The 23,904-nt window shown below is 46.6% G+C and overlaps 2 protein-coding genes across 2 annotated transcripts in view; both read left to right on the top strand.

Annotated features, from left to right (window-relative positions):
- LOC135376210 (uncharacterized) overlaps window positions 1–23,904 on the top strand; it is a 64,620-nt gene that overhangs the window by 33,661 nt on the left and 7,055 nt on the right. The gene's annotated exons all lie outside the window — the stretch shown is intronic.
- Window positions 1–23,904, top strand: part of LOC135376209 (uncharacterized) — a 32,520-nt gene that overhangs the window by 5,936 nt on the left and 2,680 nt on the right. Inside the window, exon 2 of the mRNA XM_064608810.1 lies at window positions 16,372–16,445. Coding sequence (XP_064464880.1) covers window positions 16,372–16,445 — 74 coding nt within the window. The remainder of the gene's footprint in view (window positions 1–16,371; window positions 16,446–23,904) is intronic.

The following is a 23,904-nucleotide window of genomic DNA, read 5'->3' as shown; positions in this document are numbered from 1 at the left end:
AAAATAAGAATACAGGGAAGCTCTCCGCGGTCCCCCAGAATTGCGCGCAGCTCCAGCAGACGGGAGTATTTTCCACAGCTTGGCATATTATGACAGCACAGCAAAGGACCAATTTCCAGAACCTCATGTTTGTGAACCGGAACACACGATATCAGCAAGATTGCTCACATGCGCAAATAAAAAAAAAGTTTCTCATCGCAATTAATACTGTATCGACGTTGTTGTGATGTTAGGAACCTCCCCGCAGCTTGTCTTGATGTGCTTTTTCCGTGCTGGGTATTGATAACTTCCTCTAACAATGCTGGGCTCCTTATTTTTTGTTTTTATTGGTGGAATTAAAAGTATGGGATTGGGTTGCCTAGACATTCCAGGAATGGGAATTGACCATGCCTTTCCATTCCGACGAATCGAAAGGAATGGAATTATAACAAATCTCCATTCCTGGGAATGGGATTGGAATGGAATGGGTGACCCCATTCAGCAACCCTGGTGTCGATACTCTGAAGCCTAGCTTATTTAGTGGCTCTAGTTGACCGAGCCTTACCGTAGCCGGCGTCTCGTGCGTCGCAGTTGCTCGCTTGGCGTGCTAAAAAAAGGTGACAACCAGTAGAAACGAACTCCGAAACAATAAATTAAACTATAAACGGTAAGCACCGCCCTGAACACTAGTGTATAGGAGCAACGCTGAACCCAATTATGCCGACCGTCGCTTTGTTACCCACTGTGCTGTCCAGACTTGCCGTCCTGCGCCCTTTTGGGGAAGTCGCCCGGGGCGGTTGCCCCTCTCTTCGCGCTCGAAACGGCTCCGGGCATAAGCCTTTTCAACCTGTCAGGTGACAGAACGATGTTATTCGGGATTCTGAGCGTGCTATATGCGGTGAGTGTGGAGGTTGCAGTGGATGCGCTGTGCAGAAAACACATACCAATGTTAACGCAGCTCACACCGCACGCAAAATCATTAGTGACAATTAGTGACAGTTACCACCTTACAGCTTCAGTTGTCATTCCGTGCTTGTAAGTGACGTACGTGTTGAATCAAAGTAGAAGGAACGAAAAGAGATGGAGGGTGATAGACCACGAATTGTCTCCGGAAAGTATCAGTATATATCTACGACTTATGACAGGTTTCACTGGCTGCGAAGAGGAAATTGGAGTTCACATCCAATATACACACGCGAACTTTTCCGGACCAGGCGTGTCGTTGTTGCCGACTGCGGGATCACAAAATAAATAAATAAATAAAAACGAAAAGAGGAAACAACGAACAACTCTGCACGAAAATGAATACTGTTATGAATAAGCAAACAATGTATCTGAACACCAGAACGCACGTGTCACAAACGTTCGTAGGCCACAGTGAGTGAATGGTTGCGACGTCAGGAGCAACTAGCACAACCAGCATTAATGACATAATTACAGTACCGCAACGCAGGGATTTTCCTACACCCCCCCAGAGGGGGTGTACACCCTCCCTGCATTTTTGCAACCCCCACCCCCTGAAATTTCTCAGGTGACCTCACGCAGCTCAGCTACCAACACGTTTTGGTAGTGAGCCCGGCGCAGCGAATTACATCCGTATTGTCAAACTTGGGCTGTAGGACCAGTCATGCAGATGATCGTACCATGCATTTGTCTAAAATCATTTGTAAGTGATTGTTCAATGCATATATTGCGTGCATATAGGAGCAAAAATGCGTGCGGGCTTGCAAACTCAATGTGCATCATCAAGAACCATTTGCGCAAGGTATTCTGCTTTTTTTCGTCTAAGGTTTTCACCGTCGGTTGCTAGGTATTCATTGAGCTTCGTGAGATAAGGTGCTAGTCTTTTTTTTTTTTTTGTCGGTCGTGTGACTATGCATCTTAATGTTGAAATGCCGTTCCTAATGAATATGTATTATACTGTACTGTGTTCTAACGTAACGTGTTGTATGTATGTATGTATTATATGAATATGTATTATACTGTATGAATATGTATTGTATTGAAATGAATATGTATTATACTGTACTGTGTTCTAACGTAACGTGTTATGTACAAATAAAACGGGAAAGCTGTGCAGATATGTCACCATTGTGCCACGATTCTTTGCGTATCTAAGAAAAATTCCGTAAGTGCAACCTTCACCAAACATACCCCCCCCCCACCCCCAGGATCAGTAATTCAGTGTCGACATTAGCCATTTACGACAATCTGCCACAATCTAAATCAGAAGCATTCAAATGCAACGAAACTATCCGCTAGTGTGTGCGAGCTCAACGGTCGGAGTCTCCGAAAGTACGCGTAAAGGCTCATTCCACATGCGTTTTCAAAAGCGGCGCCGCCTCAGCGTTCGCGGCGCAGCCGAGAGGAGCCGGTCACATATGCATTTGCCGCCAGCGTACAAACGCGTTTCGTTGGTGAGCCAAGCGTCTCGCGTTTTGCGCCGCCGCGAACTCGAAACGCTTTCAAAAAACGCATGTGTGAGTCCAGCTTAAAGCTCAGCTACGCCGATTTTCGAGTGTTACAGAATGGAATGGTACTCACACGATGTGTTCATAAGGGAACTCTGATTATGTTGCAAAATATTTATCCCAAACTCCTCGCGGTTTTCCGAAAAAGTGAATTTTTAGTTTCACTGACATCCCGTCTTGTGGCCCGCAAACCTTGTGTCGATGACACATTCGTGGTCTGCCCGCGCTCCGGCTTGGCATGACTTTTGGCTTGGATTCTTCCGCCAAGCCTGCAAGTTTCTACTACCGAGCCGTCTGCTGCGCAGATTCACATTGGGGAAGTGATAAACAGTTCGCTATTAGGGAGCCAGTATATTTCTGGACTTCACTAAACCCACGAGGAACGTGAGTTTTGCTTCCTTCGACTCCAAAGCATTTGCTAGGCCAGTACAGACTTCCTGGTGTGATTCGTGTTCTGTGCTGCGTGCCGAGAATGCGTGAGCGTTTTGCTCCCGTCTGCAAGAACACTTCAGCATGCAGTTCCAATGTTTCAAACCACAATTTTCCCAAAGGCGAAAGAGAAATCTATTGACTGCAACAATCGGTTACAACTCCGACTGGGTGCCACCTTCGAAAGGAGCGATTTGATATGTTCATCTGGCTCATACGAATGTTACGGAAGCAATGCGCAACTTGTTTCACAAGAAGCCGAAGATGTCTGCGAACCTTATCTGCAGCAGGAGATTGCAGGGGCAGGACTAGGCAGCAGATAAAGGTAAGACGCGTAATGTTAGACAAGTCAGTCATGCGGTGCAATTTGCATCACGTAGAAGAGAAAAATACGCTATCTGTCGGTTACTGCTTCATCCTTTAGAGATTACGCCCCAGCGGGTGTATTATCAGTACAGATTTGGAATTGCCTTATTTGTTAAATGATTTCGCAGGCATTCTGGCACCACCGAAAAGCTTGCACTCCACGTCTCAACTATCACCGTCTTGGTTTCAAGCTGAAGGCTGTCACCAGTGCCAACCAGACGCCCCTACAAAGTTCATCTTTTTTGTTGACGGAACAGTGACACCTGGTACTGAGACATTTCATTTTCTGATTAATCAAGTGCATTCCATCACTTGTGCTCGACTTCTTGTATTCGTATACCCTTGCTGTTGCTCGCTAGCTTAGAGCAACCATACCTGAGGTGCCAGCGCTTTCAGAGTACATTTAAGCAGTATCATCGCATCATATGCACGGCAGCAAATCTTGTGTATTTTGAGTAAGGTATAAATTCGATGTGGGCTCAGCTGTTGTATTTTGGTCACAAGTAAGGTGTTTTTCCAGAGCGCTCAAGAGCAGTTCAATCAGTTTCATGTGTGCAACAGCACACACTTTTTCTCAGTTTTGACTAAGGTAAATCGAAATCTTCCAGTTGATGTCTTTCGGTCATAAATTATGTTTTTCGAGACATTCGAGACAGCATCATGTGTGCAACAGTACATACTTTTTCTGAGGTGAAGTAAGGTAAATCTGTCCGCCGTGGTGTTCTGGCAGTGCAGCAGAAGCTTGTGTTGCATTCAAGTGGTATCATGTATACAAAAACTTGTTTTATGCCTTTCTGTAGCTGCTGTACTAATATTGTGAGTACAGAGGCATTCCTGCAGAACATATCGGAGCATCATGTGTGCTATTGTTTGTATCATCTGCAGCAGTATATTGATAATGTTAATTATTCAATGACTTCAGCTACCATTTACATTCTTACTTCCAGGTAAACCTGTCACGCAGATGCCCTACCCCTTGGTATGCATAGTTCAAGATTGTACCGAAACAATCCACCTGGAGCATTATTCTTCAATTAGCAGTGGCATTACTATCACAACACACCACATACTGCATGTCTATGGTGCGTGTACAATGCATCAAACCTATTCTCAGGTACAGGCCAGCTGGTACGCAATTACAACATGAAACAACCGACACAGAAACCGTAAAGTCATGCCTTTTCCTCCGCGCCTCGGGTTTCATGTTATTATCCTCACATGCAGCTCAATTCGCCTGTGCTGTGCAGCATGAGCAAAAGCATATATTGTTTGTGGTCACATGACACCCGCGGTGCAGCCGAAGCGTCTCCTACTTATAGAGGTGTCAGAGTTACAGAATATGATGGCAAAAAAAGATTGGAAGAGATCACAGCTGTGAGAAATGTCCCCCTACTTCAATTTAAGGTCCTTAGTGGTACCTGGTGGTTGTGCCTGGTAGTGGTACCTCTACCCACTCTTCACTGATAATTATTACTGATTTTAGTATATTCAATTCCGTTCAGATTCTACTCAATGGCATTACCTCTGGAGCTTTTCGAGGCAGCAAGGACTTGTCTCTGAAGCGTCAGCCTACTTCTCATAGCTTTGGTGCAGTGCTCGTTCAAAGGCTCTAGACAAACTGAAGACAAGTGCTCACATAAAGAATTACAATGCAGACTGACAGCACTTGTTGTTGGACTCTAAAAACTAAAGCAACAAAATGCTGTGACCAGTATAGGGAAAAAAGGGGCAAAAGTCAAGGCCACTGGCTCATTTTGGGTCTTTTTGGTGCAAAGATGGGCCGATATTGAGGTAATTTGGCCAGGGTTTTGTCCGACTTTGCAGGGAAAACCCTCTCCTACTTCCAAGATAGGAAGGTGTCCGACATAGAGAATTTCGTCCCCATGTAGTTTCAATGGGAGCCTGCCCGTGCAATGAAATCATGGGGAGTTCTCCGAGGTAGGGAGGTGTCCGACTTGAAGGTTTTACTGCACTATAGAGCATTCTACATCATGTAATCTAACAGTTGTTCACGTTTGGATATTTTAACCATGGAATTTACCCTGCATGCACCATACCATGTTTAAACACGAACAACTGCTAGAGAGCAGCATGTACTGTTTCCGTATAGCACTTATGGCTTGCGTCCTGTGATCGGAAACAGTGATGTCTTTTTTCTGCTACAACCAGTAAACTACAGTTAAGTATTAGAAATACTGTGTCATACCATAAAGCACTATGGAAAATGGCAGTTTGAAAAACTGGAGAAGACTGTCATTAGAATGGGGGACATGTTCTACGGTGAAATTTTTTACAGTGTGTGCTGTACCACGTAATGCACTGCAGGCCTACCACAGCATGGTAACGCTCTGAATACTGATTTGCTCAAAAAAGGAATTTGTGCATTTCTTGTACTAACTTCCCCTTATGCAAAGTTGTAGAAAAATGTTTTCAGCTAATGGGTAGGGAGAGGACATTATTCTGGAGTCTCGTTGACCTACAATGTGTCGTGTGTGAAGGTCATTTTGAAGCGTGTAGGTGGTAAAAGACTGTGTTCCCACATTCTTGGCAGTGTTGACTAATAACCATAATGAACTAGAGAGTACATTTGTTGCTTCATATATTTGTGTCATGGCAAAGTATGTAGAGATACATCTGTCTCAACATGCAGGTGCCAAAACTGCTCTTTGTGCCTAAAATATGACAAATACTTGTCTGTTCAACACCACTAATCATGTGCCGGCCTCCATGACATGTCTGACATTCCAAAGTGATTAACATGTCCCATAGATGTGTGCAATGCTGAAGATGATTGTGTACCTTCTATGGATTCTTGTTTCAAGAAAAGTACTGTGTGATTTGCTAACAGCACCTAGCTGTACCTTCACAATTCTACAAAAAAATATGTCAAGTTTCCGGAAGCAAACATCATGAAGGTTCATAGCGAAAAACCCTGAGACGAGGGATAGGAAGGGACATACAGAATGTCTCAACATAGCGTGTTTATGTCCCTTCTTGTATCTCCTCTTCAGGTCTCGCCATCATGGACACTATCACCAGCTCGCTTGCTGTTGAACCGTTCTTTCAACGATAAGGGTCACTTTCATGGACTGGATGGCAGCCAACATGCTGTCAATAAAAAGAATAATGGAAGGAGCTCAATATAATCCTTAGGCTGTGTGTGGTCATTGCTTTCTGACAAATGGTGACTTAGAATTTCAGGACAGTGCCTGCAGTGGTAGTATTCTTGTGTTCTCACCCTTGATGCCCATTGTGTATCATCGGTCACCTGTAATCTGCTAATATGCACATAGCTAAAACAAAGTATATTTGTATTTCTTTGAATACAGTTGGTACAGCACATTGTTTTTTACATGTTCTATGGAAAATATAAATAAAAAATTCTCTACTCTGCAAGTCTCCTGTTAGCTCTACAGAGCAGCTTCGAATTTCACTAGAAGCCACGTGTGAAACCTAGACCAAACTAGTGGTGAGGGTCCATATAGGTCATAGATAGATACTATTATAATTATTATTATTAGATCATAGGTCAGGCTTAGGTCCTGGTTGGTAGCAACGCATTAGAATCGTATTAAAAATTGGTGCAGGAGGTGACCAACATAACTAAGTACACCAACTGACTCTCACAAATTTTGTGGTGTTATACTTTTGAAACAACATTAATACGACGCAGTGGTCTTTTCTCCTTTGTTCCTTTTAACCTAGAAATATCAGGTCTTCGGCATCACCAGCCTTAGTTAGTTTCATATTTGTTTCTCTGGACAAACAAGCCCGCTTCTCCATTTTGATAAGAGTCTTTCAGCTTTGACAGGGCATTTGTGGACAAGGAAAACATTTGGACTACTGTGTATTTTGCTATGAAGTGCACCGTACAAGGCAGAGGACACCATCAACCATTTCCACCAAGGTTATTAAATTTGTGATAAAGTACATATACATTTTGTCACTGACTAATTTGGTGGCAAAGTTACTTGAGTGGCAGTAGTGCAAGTTTAAGCACATGTTTAAAAAAATAGGATATGGGAAGTGCTGAGTGGTTGAACATGTGGAGTACCCAATATAATAATTGGGGGTTTACGTCGCGAGACAACTGAGTGTGGAATACACAGCAAAGTGTAATCTTCCTTATTCTGGCAATGTTAGCATGGTTCAAGAAGTGGGAAATGTTGCACTACCCTTAATAACATCTGTTGGGCCCAGCAAACAGGATACACATACCCTGATCTGAAGACACTATGCCTAACTCAAAAGCAATATGAGATCGACCCGTACATGTTTATTTGCGAAACTATTATGAATGAAATATGGCCTGTGTGGTATAGAACAATGCACACACTCAAGTAAACATGCAAAAAATACGTATAAGGGCTCTCGTCCTACATGCCGCGATGCGCTCTACGAGATAAACAACACACTACAAAACTACATCCAACACTTTTTGTGCGGGGCAACTCTAATGAGCACTTTCATATAACCGACGAATGGTTCAACGAGTGCAGTTCGAGTGGTGACGATACATTCCTACGTCGTTCATTGCAGTCGCGCTATGATGATGCACAATATATGTATCTCGTGTAACAAGCCTGGCAATCGCACGATGTGCATGGGCAGAAATACGGCCTTCTTTCTTTGAAGACCAGTCCTCTGCAGGTATATGCTCAAACGATCACAAAGTCTCACGTTGTTGCTCAATCGCTCCCATTCCTGTACTTGTAGTAAAAGCAGCAAACGGGTTGACGTGAATGGCAGCTGAACGGTTGAACTGCGAAGTTCTCGAGCACATAATCACAATTTCACGCCGAAAATGATGTTGAGGTGAGTTCGCGGTTGTTGTTTCCATCGTTCAATAGTTCTCGGGATTACCTCGGACGAAACGCTCATCGTAGCCGGCGGCCATAACTGGATTTCCTCGCAAACGGGAGAAGACGCCAGGGAAGTCAGAGAAAGCCACAGCTTTCATCCAATCAGACGCACGATTCTCTATCTACGTAGATGGAGCAGGTTTATCCCATCTACGTCACAAAAATGGCTGCGCCCATGGCTTGTTTTGGTTTCTTTGATGAATTATTTTTGTAATAGGAAGACAAAATTGAGAAACGAAGGTGCGTTTCGGGGGCAGTTGGATGTGCTCGTTCTGAATATCACAACCGTTTTAACACATGGGGAAATCGGCGTAGCTGACCTTTAAAGCGGCGCTCCGGACCTCCGGAGGGTATTCAGACTCCATTCGATTGTGCTCCACACGTATATCATCCACGTAAAATAGAAAGGGTGAAAGCTTCCCCGTTTTAGAGAAAACGAATTAAATCCCATGGTTAACCCATATCCGGTTTCGGTTTCTCCGTGACGTCACGTCGCTGTTCGTGACGTCATAATTGTGTAAGACGACACAACAACACCCGGCGCTTGTTTGAGGTGCACAAATTGAGATTTTCAGGTGAGACTTTACCCAGTTGGGATTGGCGATTTGTTTACTAACTTATTCCTAACTATGTAGCTTCTAACATTTTCTATGCGGGTCTGCTGTAACTCTGAAAGACGCGCCTGACAAATGTTTATGATGTGTAGGCCAAATCTGTGACGAGGACGAGGTACTGCACCGAGCTTTTATCCAGGGTGGTGAATACTGCATAGCTGCCCCAACTGTTTTGGGGGTTCGGTCTCCGCAAACCCGAAAAATGACACGGACGTTGTGTTTTCGTTCTTGTTCTCACGAAGCACTAAGGAACACATATGCTTCATCGCTCAACATACACCGCCATGTATGCTGTAACCAGTCACTGTTAATAAAAAGTAGGAATGCTATTCGTATTGAAAGTTGAATGTACGGAAACCGAGAACGGCGACGCACAAAGAACACACAGCCCGCCGAGAGGAGCCGAGCAGACGTCACAAAGGCCGGAAGAGAACGCTCCTAGCGTGACGACTATCCAAGTGCGGCTTTCAGTCGGGGGCAAAATATGTAAGTTGAAAATTACATTACAAATTCTAGGAGCCGAATCATAAACGAAATATTTTGCATGGTGGCTCGGAAAGAATAAGGAATCGTCTGATGAGGCCTATGTACTTCACATCTAGGGGTCCAGACTGTCCCTTTAAAGCGTCCTCATGCAGCTTTTGTCACTAAATTCTATATATTCGCCGACCCATTTCGCTTCGTGACATTTCTGGTGGAGGTGCACCTCCACCAGAAATGTCACGAAGCGAAATGGTTCGGCGAGTCGTCGAATCAACAGCGAACGGTTTATTAGACTACTTGGTAGCAAAACACAAGAGTGATAGCTCTCTGAACACAACTAGGTCCAAAGAATGAATGCTCCAGCTTGGGGTGCACAAGCATTTAAGCGTCGCGCCGAAAAGTCTAGAAACAGCACGTGCGTTTGCCAGAGAGCAGGCGACGTGTCTGGAAGCTTCTTGCTTCTTCTTCAGCATGCGCCGGGATGAGATGTACCGTTTCGTGCTTGCCCAGGAAGTTTCGCGATGATGATTCGTGGCATTGCCCCCTCCGTAGACGGGGCATCGTCTCCATGCCGTTTGTTGTCCTTTTTTTTTTTTTTTTCATGTTGTTTCCTTCCAGCCAGTCTTCAGCGCTACCTGCTGTAGTACGGCTTGAGTCGAACGACGTGAACTATTTCAGTCCTCGGGGGTCGTCGAGAGGGAACGCTGCCCTCAGGTACCACTTCGTAATCCAGGTCTCCAATGCGTCGAAGTACTTTGTAGGGACCGAAGTACCGCTTCAGTAGCTTCTCGCTCAGGCCTCGTCGTTGAATCGGCGTCCAAACCCATACCAAGTCGCCTGGACTGAAGCGTACGTCTCGTCGGCGCAAATTGTATCTTCTTTCATCGACGCGTTGTTGTTGACCAATCCGTAGTCTGGCCAGCTGGCGGGCTTCTTCTGCTCGCTGTGTGAAATCCAGAGCGTCGTTTTCCACATCACTGGGTTCGTGGGGCAGCATCGCGTCCAGCATAGTCGATGCGTCATGGCCGAGTGCAAGGCGGAACGGTGTGAATCCCGTTGTTTCCTGGACAGCCGTGTTATAGGCGAACGTGACGTAAGGCAGTATTTCGTCCCATGTCTTGTGCTCGACGTCGACGTACATCGATATCATGTCGGCAAGGGTTTTCTTTAGGCGTTCAGTGAGCCCGTTCGTCTGCGGATGGTGCGCCGTTGTCCTCCGGTGAGTGGTGTGGCTGAGTCGAAGGATTTCTTGTGTTAGCCTGCTTGTAAATGCCGTTCCCCTATCGGTGATTAAGGCGGTCGGAGCTCCGTGCCGTAGTACGATGTTTTCGATGAAGAACTTCGCCACTTCTGTTGCTGTGCCCTGTGGAAGTGCCTTAGTCTCAGCATAGCGTGTCAGGTAGTCGGTGGCGACGATTATCCAACGATTTCCGGAAGACGAACGTGGAAAGGGCCCGAGTGGATCCATCCCAATCTGCTCGAACGGCGCCGACGGCGGTGCGATTGGCTGAAGGTACCCAGAAGGTCGTACCGGCGGCGTTTTTCGTCGTTGGCATTCCCGGCACGTCCTTACGTAGTGGTGTACGGTCTTGGCCAGTTTTGGCCAGTAGTACTTTTCCCTTATACGGGCCAGTGTCCGGCTATATCCCAAATGACCTGATGACGGTTCGTCGTGGCAGGATTCAAGAATCTCGATGCGCATGTCCCCAGGCACAACGAGAAGCCACGTAGCGCCTTGTGGTGCGTGGTTTTCTTTGTAGAGAACACCATTACGTAGAGAAAAACTTGGAAGTGATCTTCTGACGATGGGAGGAACATTGTCGGCGCGGCCCTGCAGATAGTCGACGAGTGTCTTTAATTCGGGGTCGTTATACTGCTTGGTAGACATGGTAGTCGCGCTCATTAGACCGAGGAAAGCGTCGTCGTCCTCGAGGCTGTTGTCCTGTCGCTGGAGTGGTGCTCGGGACAGGCAGTCGGCGTCGTTGTGTTTTCTTTCTGACTTGTAAGTGACGGTTACGTCATACTCCTGTAATCGGAGGCTCCATCTCGCTAGGCGTCCTGAGGCGTCCCTTAAACCAGCCAGCCAGCACAGAGAATGGTGGTCTGTTACCACCTTGAACGGCCGTCCGTACAGGTAGGGGCGCAACTTTGTGATGGCCCATATGAGTGTAAGGCACTCTTTTTCGGTCGTCGAATAGTTCTTCTCTGCCTTGGTTAGCGTCCTGCTTGCGTAAGCGATGACACGTTCGACGCCGTCGTGAAGTTGAACGAGCACGGCTCCTAGACCATCGTTGCTTGCCTCGGTGTGTATTTCTGTTTCGGCGTTTGGATCGAAGTGTGCAAGCACGGGTGCGGTCTGTAGACGCGTCTTCAATTCATCAAACGCCTGTTGCTGGGCTTCACTCCAGAGAAACGTGGATCCGTCCTTCGTGAGGGCATTCAGGGGTGACGCAATTCTTGAAAAGTTCGGAATGAACCGCCGGTAGTAGGCGCAAAGGCCAAGAAAGCTTCGAACGTCTTTCACGTTAGAAGGAACACGGTAATTTGCGATGGCCGCCGTCTTCTCGGGGTCGGGGCGTACGCCGTCGCTGCTCACGAGATGGCCGAGAAATCTGAGTTCCTCGTGGCCGAATCGACACTTCTGAGGTTTCAACGTCAGCCCTGCAGTTCTGATAGCCTCGAGGACTTGCTTTAGTCGTTCAACATGTTCTTCGAATGTTCTTGCGAAGACGACAACATCGTCGAGGTACACCAGGCAGGTTTGCCACTTCAACCCGGCGAGAACTGTATCCATAACACGCTGGAACGTCGCTGGTGCTGTGCAAAGGCCGAAAGGCATAACCTTGAATTCGTAAAGTCCATCCGGAGTGACGAATGCAGCCTTCTCACGGTCCCGTTCGTCGACTTCAATTTGCCAGTACCCCGTCGAGCGTGTCATCGATGCGCGGTAACGTGTAGACGTCCTTCTTCGTTATCTCATTGAGTTCCCGGTAGTCGACGCAGAACCTGAGTGTTCCGTCCTTCTTCTTCACTAGTACCACCGGCGATGCCCACGGACTGGTCGACGGCTGGATAATGTCATCTCTTAGCATCTCTTCTACTTGCGTTCGGATCGTTTCTCGCTCTTTGCAGGAGACCCGGTACGGCATGCGGTGAATTGGACGGGCCTTTTCGTCGACGATGATGCGGTGCTTCGCAATAGGCGTTTGTCTTACTTTCGACGATGCAGCGAAGCAGTCACTGAAATCGTTGAGCATCTGGAGAAGGGTTTGCTTTTGAGTTGTATTGAGTTGAGGGTTTACGTCGTAATGTTCGGCCTCGTGTTCCGTGGTGACCGCGATGCGAGCAGTGTCCATCAGGCAAACATCCGTGGTGGAGTATTGGTCTACGATGATGGCTATCTTCCTGCCGTTCGCCAGGTGTTGTGGCTCCGGGCGAAAATTTGTGACCAGGAGTTCGAATATTCCGTTTCTTACGGGCACAATTCCTCTTGCTATCCGAATTCCTCGTTCGAGGAGAAGTTGCCTTCAGCCAACGAACAGCCAGTCGGTGCTCTCTCGCACGTAGCGGTCACAAGGACCGACGACAAGGGAGGCAGGTTGACGTGCTGAGTCGTCACGGCGGTTCCGTCCGTGTTTGCGCGTTTCTCCGGGGTTATTCGTGCCCACCACTTGTCTTCTGCTGTTTCCGGCGTTTTAAAAGAGATGGCTCCATTTGTGAAGTCGATGATTGCTTCGTTTTCGACTAGAAAGTCCATTCCGAGTATTACATTCCGTGGGCAGTTCGGCAAGACGGCAAAGCTGACGACGTACTGGATGTCACGTACTTGTATGACTGCCGTGCATCGGCCAGTCGGTGTTACGACGTGTCCACCAGCAGTGCCGATGTTAGGCTCATCCCACTTCGTTTGCACCTTGCGAAGCTTCTTAGCCAACCTACCACTTATAACAGAGTCGTCGGCTGCGGTATCGATTAACGCAATCATCTCATGGCCGTCGATGAGTATTTTCAGGTTATTGGTAATTTTTCGAGCGTCGTGTTGGTGCTGCGTTGCTCTTCGTCGAGTTGGAGGAATTGTAACTTGTCGTCGGTCCGCAGCTTCACCTCCCGGAGCTGCAGTCTTCAGTTTTCCCGGTTAGGGCTGCTCCACACAGGTCGTCTTGCCGGTGACGGTGAACGTGCTCTTCCTGGCGACCTGCTGCGCTGGGGGACGCTCGGGGACAGGTCGCGTCGCGAGCCAGCAGAAGCATTCTGCTGCCGTAGATAGTCTTCAATTGCGGCGGGGCGACTACCGCGCTGGGGGCGGGGGGCGGAAAACCGGGTGGAAAACCGCGAAGGCCAAGTCGTCGGTAGGGACATCGGCGATAGACGCGGTTGGCCTCTCCGCAATGGTAGCAGAGCGGTCTGAAGTCGGGAGTCCGCCAAACGTCCGTTTTGCGAAACGGCTGAGAGTGTGGCGGGACGCTCGGAGTAGGTTGGACAGGCCGAGGAGGCGTCCAACGGTTTCCGTAGTGCGATGGACGAGCAGGTGGCACCTGTCTCACAGCGGCGGCGTAGGTTGGTCTCGGTACTTCGGCGTCGGGGTTGGTGGTTGACGATGTCTGGAAGCTCGTCCTTGATGATCGCACCGATCGAAGACAAAGGGTCTTGAGCCTTCTCAGGACAGAGGAGAGCTCGTACTTCTTCGCGTACCACCTCTCGAATCAGCTGTCTGAGCGATCCGACGTCGAGGCCAGCGGTCGCGGAGAAAGCCTCGTAGCCCTGGTGTCGTTCGTTGACGGTAGCGCGAGAGAGCAGGCGAGAGAGCAGGGTCCTCTCAATGCGGACAGCTTCGTCCAGAAAAGCGTCGGTCGTGGCGGGTGGATCCCGGGACAGGGTGCGAAAAATTTCTTCTTTTACGCCCCTCATGAGTCGCTGAACCTTCTTCTCCTCGGATGCTTTGGGGTCAGCTCGCCGGAAGAGACGCAGCACATCTTCGACGAAGCCTGTAACGCTGGATCCGTCTCTGGAGCAGATGTTCAGCGCGTTCAGCTCGTTGTTGAAAAGCGAACGCCTCGCGGAGTTTGCTTTTGAAGACGTCCCAGGACGTGAGCGAAGTCTCACGGTTCTTGAACCATGTCTTCGGGGTGCCTTCCAGGGAGAAATAGACGTTGACGAGCTTCTGGTCGTCACTCCAATTGTTGAACTTGGCGATCCGCTCATAGTGGTCGACCCAATCGTCCACGTCGTCGTAATACTCCCCACTGAATGTCTTCGGCGACCGTGCAGGGGCTATGGGCGTGGCAACAGGTTGCGCCACTTGGGTACTGGTCTCCGCAGTCATCTTCTTCTTGCGTTTAGGGGGTCCTAATGGACCGAATTCTGCAAGCAGACCAAGCTGTCTTCTGCTTTGTCGCAGTTGGTCTTCCAGGCCGTTGGACAAGGAATGCCCCGCACCTCCACCAGAAATGTCACGAAGCGAAATGGGTCGGCGAGCCGTCGAATCAACAGCGAACGGTTTATTAGACTACTTGGTAGCAAAACACAAGAGTGATAGCTCTCTGAACACAACTGAGTCCAAAGAATGAATGCTCCAGCTTGGAGCGCACAAGCATTTAAGCGTCCCGCCGAAAAGTCTAGAAACAGCACGTGCGTTTGCCAGAGAGCAGGCGATGTGTCTGGAAGCTTCTTGCTTCTTCTTCAGCATGCGCCGGGATGAGATGTACCGTTTCGTGCTTGCCCTGGAAGTTTCGCGATGATGATTCCTGGCAATATTCTATACCTTTCAGTTCATTGTACCTTTTGCGCTAATGGGAAATACTATACGGGACTATACTTGCCATTGGCCAGCGCCTCCTGTGTGGCAAAAATGGTGGCAAGTGTGCGGGAAGAATGACAGTTTGTGATTGTTTCTACGAGCCTTACTTGGAAAAGAGCTTGGAAGCACTTTTTTTCCAGACTGAGGACTACACTCTTAAAAACCGCACCGCACGCACGCACCGCATAGCACGCTCATAGGTAACCACCATCTGGAATGATATCGTTATCTGTCCTGATTTGTTGAAAACGGGAGGCGTACACCTTTTTTGTGACATTTATAAACAGCACAAGTGTCACAAAAAAGGCGTACGCCTCCCGTTTTACACAAATCAGGGCAGATGACGATATCATTCGAGATGGTGGTTGGCGTGGAGCGTGCTATGCGGTGAAGTGTACATGTGCACACGAATAACAGTGAATATATGTGAAGTGGCAAGTGAAGTGGCAATGGAAAAATGCTAGACTCTACCATCATTGTGCCTCTTTAACTTTTCCACATTTCTGTCTCACTAGAAAAGACATTTGTGTATGGTTTGGCAGTCAAGTAAATATCTTTATTACAATTTTTCCATCAATCAAAAATGTTGGGACCTGGTGCAAATATAGATGTCAACAAGGAAAGTACTTACAAATTATTCCTATGTATCGCAGATATGACTCTCTTCGTACCTCAGCACAGTACAGTTTCAAAATTAACACACTGCACAACATCAACAATCTTATCATCATCAAGTATCTTAAAGTATCTTAGTATCTTAAAAGGGGGAATCACATACCTCCAATAATAGGAATAGGCTGCGCAATCAAAGCTACAAAAAAGCAATGTAGTCCAAGCTCCAAGAAACATCTTCCGTTGCCGTTGTGAGGTGTGCTACTATGTACAGTTCATGCATGAAACATGTTACCTCACTGCATTGCATCCATGAGAGCACTAGAACAGGCAGGTTTCCAGGTTGCTGTTTTCGTGTTTTTCTATGCTCTTTTTGTTTTTGTTTTTTGCAATAGCAAGCATGGCCATAGTGAAACACAAGCAGCCAAAGACAGGATGAGACAGCTCCAATGTGACTGCTAGCTCTAAACTGATATTTATTAGCAGACTCTGGAATATACACATATATGCTGCTCAACAAATGACAATTTAACCAACAGAATAACAGACAAGAGACAGGGTGAAGCCAAACCGAGACTCTTTATTTTTCGCAAAAGTAAAAAGAAGTTACAGGCGAGAAATTAGTTTTATTTTTCAACGTAATCTCCAGCTGGCACTAATGCACTTGTCCCAGCGTTTCACAAAGGCTTCGATGCCAGCAGCGTACAAATCCTTGTAGCAGCCATGATCGGACCGCATTCCTGACCTCGTCGTTGCAGCTGAAGTGGCGGCCCCCAAAGAACGCCTTCAGTGGCCCGAAGAGATGGAGATCGCTAAGGGCGAGGTGTGGAGGGTAAGGAGGATGTGGCAGTAACTCCCAGCCAAGTTCCTGTAAGGTTTGTGTTGTGAGCTGCGCGGTATGCGGTCGTGCATTGTTGTGTAGGAGGAGGACTCTTTTTGTGATGAGGCCCGGCCGCTTTTGCTTCAGCGCCTTATGCACATCCCTGAGAACCTGGCAGTAATATGCACTATTAATAGTGGGTCCGCGGGGCAGAAAATCAACATGAACAACGCCAGCCTTGCCCCAGAAAACCGCGGCCATAACCTTACCCGCAGACGGGGTGCTTCGGAATTTCTTGGGAGCTGGCGAGCCCGGATGCTTCCACTTTTGTGATCCGCGTTTGGACTCGGGAGTGAAATGGTGCACCCACGTTTCATCGCTCGTGATGATCCGATCAAAGAATGACTGCCCTTCAGTGTCGAAACCGTACCTTAGCTCTTAAGAGATTTCCAGTCTTCTGTGCCGGTCAAACACGGAGAGCGGTCAAACGCTTTGCTGCGGTTAAGTGATTCGTGGCCATACTGAGCCTGAAGTCTTCTGTGAATTTCAGATGACTTTACGCCTTCATTCACGAGAAACTTCATTACAATTCGCTGTTCGATGTGCGCGCTCACCTCGTTGTCGGCCATCTTGTCCAGCACGTGTTTTCTGTTTTGCACAAACTTTGGACCACCATGTGGGGAACGCGGAGGCTTGTCCCGGTTTTACTTGAACACCCCTCGTATATTCCCCCTCCCATCATTCTATTTCACAGGCAGCCCTATAGTATCATTCCGAGTGTGCCCGTGTGTCTCCTTTGAGATAACGTATCTCGGACAGAAGCAAATCCAACACAGCGGACTGCTTTCACATGCAACTGTCTTGGATTTCTCTAACCACTTGCTTAAATGCAGCCTTGATCTCTGTGTTCTGGAATTTAGGCAGCATCCAGAGTCCCTGCAATGTGTTGCCAAGTTTCTGGAGGGCATCAAAAGTCTGTCCTTGGCTGCCTGTTTCACTATGGCTCTCAGATACAAACTACCCCATTTCAACGCAGTACGAAACACAGATTTATAAATAGCATCTGTTAATTGCACTGCACGTACCCCCCAATGAGCGTATCCCCCCGTAACGGGCACGTACCCCCAAATAAAGGATTACGGTGGATACTACATCTTGTGCGATAATGCCAGGAACACAAGAAAGCTAGATTTGAAACCACTCTTACGTCGTAGTAGTAGTATTTGTGTGAAGCTACGCAATTCATGTCCTGTCCTGCCCATATGTTTCATCTGACAGCGTGATGATCCCCTGAAAAGCAATTCTTGGCTGGAACTACTGGTTCTGAAACCTATCCCTGACATGTGTAGCATCAGGGAGGGAAACCAACGACAGTGGTAGAAAAGACAAACACACACGAGCTATGTTAGAACTCATTGTGTAACAGCTGATCTTGCACATGAACATAAACATGAATGAACATGTCCCAAATTAATACAACAATGCTGACGCAGTACGCCAGCGAAAGCTGAGAACATGGCAGTTTCCTTCCTGCATTCATCCACTGCCATTTACCCCACTATATGATAGCATTACGCGCTCGTTTGACAGAACTTGAAAAAGATTACATAGCACACGATAAAAGTAGAGTGAACATATTGTGCAGCTTTCCTTTCACGCTTAATGACCGCAGCAGTAATGCATGAAGACCACTGCTAAATGTACAGTTCCTCCTCTGCTCAGCGGAATAACGTGGGGCTCTTATAAGGTACCTTTATAAGCTTCACTGCGTGGAGGGTACAGCCAATAGACGGTTCAGAGTATAAGAACGTTACGCACAGTATCAGGTACGCGAAACATCAGGTACAGTGTTTAACGTTACATGTCGTATGAGGTACGTGTGTCGTATCAGGTACAGTATTCAGCAGTTTCATTCCGTATGGTACGCTGTACCGTACTTGCAGAGTACTAAAAGGAAAGGTATATCCTTTGACCGGTAGATTGTCCGGTACATTTCATAGAACCTAAATACACGAGGCACAAATATGTAATGGATGGAATTTTATTGCACTATCGCACTTTCCATTTCAAGACTGTGCACAACAGTCTTCCCTGCGTACTTGCTGCCTTCGATTGAAGCAATGCATTGTTCCTGGTTTTGATAGAATATCTGACCTTGAGCTTCAGAAGGAAATGCCCACGCATAGGTGTTGGTGTGAGAAGTCCATGGAGAGGTTCGATAGTACGTGTGGAATGGAAGCGCAAAAGCGTCAGTTTTGATGTTAACATTGCCTTTAGTTTGAGTGAAAACACTGGACGAACACACAGACTCACGAACCTGCAATGAAGCTGTAGTAATAAGTGCATAGGAGACAAGGTAAAAATAACGTGTCTCATCGGGAGTACGAACCGGTAGCGTCGATAACTGTTCCAGGGAACGCGCGTGCTTGCAACGTTGAAAGCTATGTCGACGTTGCTTGGAGCTTTGACACGTGCGTGTCGTGTCTAGAACCAGGAGGGCTTCGCCACCTGGCGACTGTCAGTAGGTGAAGTCCGGGAATGCTGTGTCAAGTCTGGGTGGTGTCATCGAGTTAGGGAGGGGGCGTTGTCAGGACTCCATCTCAAACGAAAAAAAAAAAAAGAAAAGGACACCTAAATAGACATCCAAATAGTTCACAAGATATGATAAGGTATGATTCCCGTTGTTGTCGGGTTGTAAGGTATGATTCCCGAGATCGATCGGTTGTGAAGAAAAATTGATAAGTCTTGAATGGCCGTGCTCGCAGAAATGGCACGAAACTGGAAGATTTGGTGTTTCGTCACACCCGATCGGTGGTTATTGAATCGAATTCTAAAAGACGTTTTAGTATGTACTGTGATTGGCAAGTAGAAGTTGGGGATTTGCAATCTACATCAGCGTTGATTTTGGCGTAAAACCGAATTTTGAGCTCTTGTCTGATTGGGTCGTTTGCAATAATTTACAAATCTAGCATCTCAGACCGTTGCATTGGTGGCAGCCTCTTAAGTGAATTTTCTGGTTCCGGCTACTACTGAGCGATCTAGGTGCGTGCACTCTTGTAGCTGGCACGCGGCGGTTCAGGGAAAATTTCCTTTGTGCGTTTGGACTGAAATGGGATGCTTTCTTAGCGATTCGGTATATGATTAACATGTGGGATATTTCTAGCGAATGTTACGGTTCAGTTTAAGGTACCATTTGATAGGTTTTTCAAATTTTGCCAGCCTTGTCTACACTCTAAATCTGGTACCTTCTAGTAAAGGGACCCTCTATTTCAGAAGTTACCCTGTAACCTATGGGCAATACCCTCTATAGACGTTACGCAGATCACCTATACATAGAGGTTACTGTCTCGTAAAAGCTACTCCGACGTAAAAGTTACAGTTGCACAGGCATGACTGTCTCTAAGACTCCAGCCACTGCACAGACGCTACAGAACAAATGGTGATCAAAATGAGCTCTCATCAGTGCAGAACGCATACTGTCATTCGCAACATATAGCTCTAATATACGTAATTCATCTAAAGGCATCCAGTGGCGAAAAGCGAGTGATCACTACATCTACAGATTCGCATGCACAACAAATGAAATAAATAATTTCAACTGGAGCATATGTATTTAATTTTCAAACCTGGAACTACAGCTGAGGCGAGAGCACGAGGACGTCACAATACCAACACTCCAACTGTGGTGAACGACATTCGTTTCAAGGAGGCCTACTCTTTACAGTCCTCACGTTCTAGCAACTCCCTCTCCAGTGCGCCGAAAACATTCCTTTCTGATATGTCGGAATGACACATCAGCGACGCGGCTATGGTTAGTCAGAAGCAAATGAAGTAGAACACAAGGATGACGAAGGACTAAGCAAATAGCGGACGCAGCACACACACACGTACACACTGTGTTGAATCGTTGAACCGTGTTGAAGAGCGAGACTGTGCTGCGATTAGTGTTCCTAGACTGTCCAGCAAAAAACGTAACTACGTAAACTTTGTAGTGAACATACCAAGTTCCAGAATTTTGAACACGATCCGCAGTTCGTACAGACGCAGAGACACAATAACGTAACGCACATTGATCCGAAACTCTCGTACTGAATGATTGAATGTGCGGCTTGAACGACAACACAGCAGTACCTTTTATACAGGTTACCTTGCAATTCAAACGCGGAATTCGTTTAGAAATTACAACATTCCTATAAAGGGTACATTTATAAGTTACGACGATTGGATTTCCGTTGATCTCTGAAGTAACCTCTGTTGCTCCTCCAGTGTCATGTTACAAGTCGCGTTTATCCTCTAAATAGAGGTAACGAACACGTAACCTCTACGATATTTGGAAAAATCTACGTCTATATAAAAGTTACACATTGCTGAAAGTTACAATAAAGGGTACCGAGTTAAGAGTGTAGTGCATCTTCGGCTAGGTCGGGAGGGAATTGACGGTCTTGAAAAGTTTGTTTTTGTTGGATAAGATTAGGTCAGCTTGGTTTGGGCATATTTTCCCGTATTTCACAGCCTCACTGCAGAGAATAGCCAATTTTGTGTGACGTCGGTGGCAACTGTTGAAGGACAAATACTGTTGGGAATTTGTGGGCTTGCGACAAAGCTTAGTTAACACCATCAGTTAATTTAACTTGCACATCCAGGAACTTAATAGTGATGGCAGAATATGAATGAGTGAACTTAAGTTCTTCGTTTTCGGGTTTTATGATTTTTCAAATTCGGGAGGGAAAAGTTGAGAATTCGGGGAGAAATCAGGCGTTATCATTCCTGTTTGATATGTCACCGGGGGATTTTCGGGTGAAACGAAAGGCATATAAAACAAGCCACTGCTGCGACACTGGGACAAGAAACAATCTTTATATTTGCACTCGGAACTGTGATAGTGAATGACCGCGGTATTCAGACACTTGCCAGAGCTCAACAAAAGCTCGTTTTTGACTCCTGCAGGAGGGAACAATAAAAGGAGGACAAATACGTTGTCAAAAGTAGCTCTCTTCGCTGACTTTTCCGGTTTACCGAAAACGACAAGTTGTTGGACCGAATTCTTGAACTATCGTGAAAAATCAAGTTTATTCCTAAAACGATGAACTCTATGTATAAGATACATGGATCATATGGGGATTCCGTGCACTTTGCAAAGGCCGCCTCTGTTGCAGAAATGGCGTCTAATGTAACTAAAGGCAAGAAGGGGATGGTTGAAATTGACATAGCACTTCCAGAAAGTGCGTGGCGTAGATCAACGTCAATCTTTTACCACACATTTCGAACCTGTGGCTTAAACATCCTCTGTTCCCCGTCATAGCGAAATCATCACGTTTCCATTCTTCGAGGTGGATATGACGACGGAACAAATTATGCGGGGCTTTAATGGTGAAACTAATTAGGATGCACAATGTGCCGCGCGTGTTTGCTGCAGTGCAGATGCTTCTCAATCATTTACCACAATTTTCGGACCTGTGGGGTATACGCCCTTTGTTCAGTAATCAAACCAATCAATGAATAGAAAGGAAGCACAAAGAGGAACGAGAGGGCATTTCTGAAGGATCCACCAATGGCTCTTCCTAAATTTTGGTACAGACGGGCTCATCGGAGGGCATTGTCTTGCCGGCAAATAGCGGCAGGTGGCGCGTCCATACGGTCATTTTTCAAGATTTTCCCGAGCTGCCATCTTTCGGGAGTTCCGACGATGCAGCTAGAAAAGGAAGCGAATAATCGAATTCGTCGAAAGAAACAATGCCTATGCAACTGCACAGAATGTTTCACGTCACCAGAGGAGGTTTCAGTTGGAGGGTTTCAACTCTGAAAACTGACGACCAAGGATAACTGCAGACTCAACAAAAACCAAAATAGGAACAAAAATAGTCGAAAAAAATCACGCCCTGGCCTGACGGTTTTGTACTTGATCACAACCCAAATCAATACGCAAAGCATTTAATTTAACCTGTTTGATTGTCGCATAAAAGCGCGCGCGGATGGTGCAACGAGAGGAGGAAGTGATCTGACTCTTGTTTTACCTTTGACATTGATGCTGGTGACGACCGTCTTATCACAAAGAAAACAAAAGACCGCCTCATCACAACAAGGCAAAACAAATGAAGGCACGAGCACTTCCTCCTGTTACCGAACGTGTTGTCATGCGCGCTTTTTTGCGACATTGGATTGTAGATTCAAAACCACGCAGGGACACAGGGAGAAAGACACTCGCTCGTGTGTCTTTCTGTCTGTGTTCGTGTGTAGTTGCGCTTTTGAAACTACAATGGAATACCTACAAGCCCAACACTCTACCCTTCTACAAAGCAGGCGGGGCTAAAGCAGGCGGGGCTAAAGCAGGCCTAAAGCATTATTTTTAGCTTTTTCATTAGCTTTTTTTCGACTATTTCCGTTGCTATACTATGCGTACTTGGCTACGGCTTTCCGTGGAGGACTTGAAATTTCTGCAGCAAAAAAGTGAGGTTGGTAGTTCAATTCCCTCCATTAAAAATTGTCCGAAGCCTTCCCAAGTGGTGACAAGTTTCCAGGATGTAATTGCCAAATAGCCACAATGCTCCGGCGATTACCCTATTAGCATAAGGACAATGAGAAAGTGAACACAAGTGAAATTTTTTTATCACCTTGTACATCACAAGCGATATACATTAGATATACATATATGAGATTATAAACAGTATACATTGTCAGCACCGGCGCACCGAATTGCACGCATAGCACGTTGTGCGCCAACCACTGACAGAAATGATTTTGATTTTAAGAGAAAGACGTACGCCTTTTTGTTGCAATTATCATATATCCAAATTGCTACAAAAAGGCCTACGCACCCGTCGCTCTTCGAATCGGAAACTGTAACAATACGAGCAGTGCCAATGGTTTGCGTACGACGTAATATGTAGTGAAGTTCTGCTCTGAGAGCGTAGGTGAGAAACACACACGCATCTTTCAGAGGGATATTTTCGTAATATATTACGGGCCACCATATTGTACCCTTATCGCTGCCTCGTCATTTGCGCAAAAGACGCGCTATCCCGCCGTATTTTTACCTCTAAAAGTAAAGGGTATAGTATAGCCCTGGGTAGGGTAACCAAGGATTGACACGGTCGCAGAGCGTCGCGTAATACCGGAATCAAGATCAAAAGTATGCCGAAAAACAATGAAATTCTCAAATATGCTCCTGCGCTCCATGTGCGCGGTGTACTAATAAATTGGGTTTTTAAGTCGCGAGACAACTGAGATCATGAGCGACGCCACAGCGGTCGGTCTGTGGATTGCTTTTGCCCACCTGAGGGTTCTTTAACGTGCCATAAAGCTCATCACACGGCACCCCATATTTAACGTGCGCGGTATACTGGTTGTGTGACTATTTCGTCTAGAGGCAGAAATTTGAGAGTACTGCACCAACAAAGTACACATGAAACCGTCATACGCGTTATTTACGAGTAAGTTCGTTTACGGATTGATTACGTCATGGAAACAGAAA

This window comes from Ornithodoros turicata, unplaced genomic scaffold (assembly GCF_037126465.1).
Source record: "Ornithodoros turicata isolate Travis unplaced genomic scaffold, ASM3712646v1 ctg00001056.1, whole genome shotgun sequence".
NCBI lineage: Eukaryota > Metazoa > Arthropoda > Arachnida > Ixodida > Argasidae > Ornithodoros > Ornithodoros turicata.
This window is presented reverse-complemented; position numbering and strand designations above follow the sequence as displayed.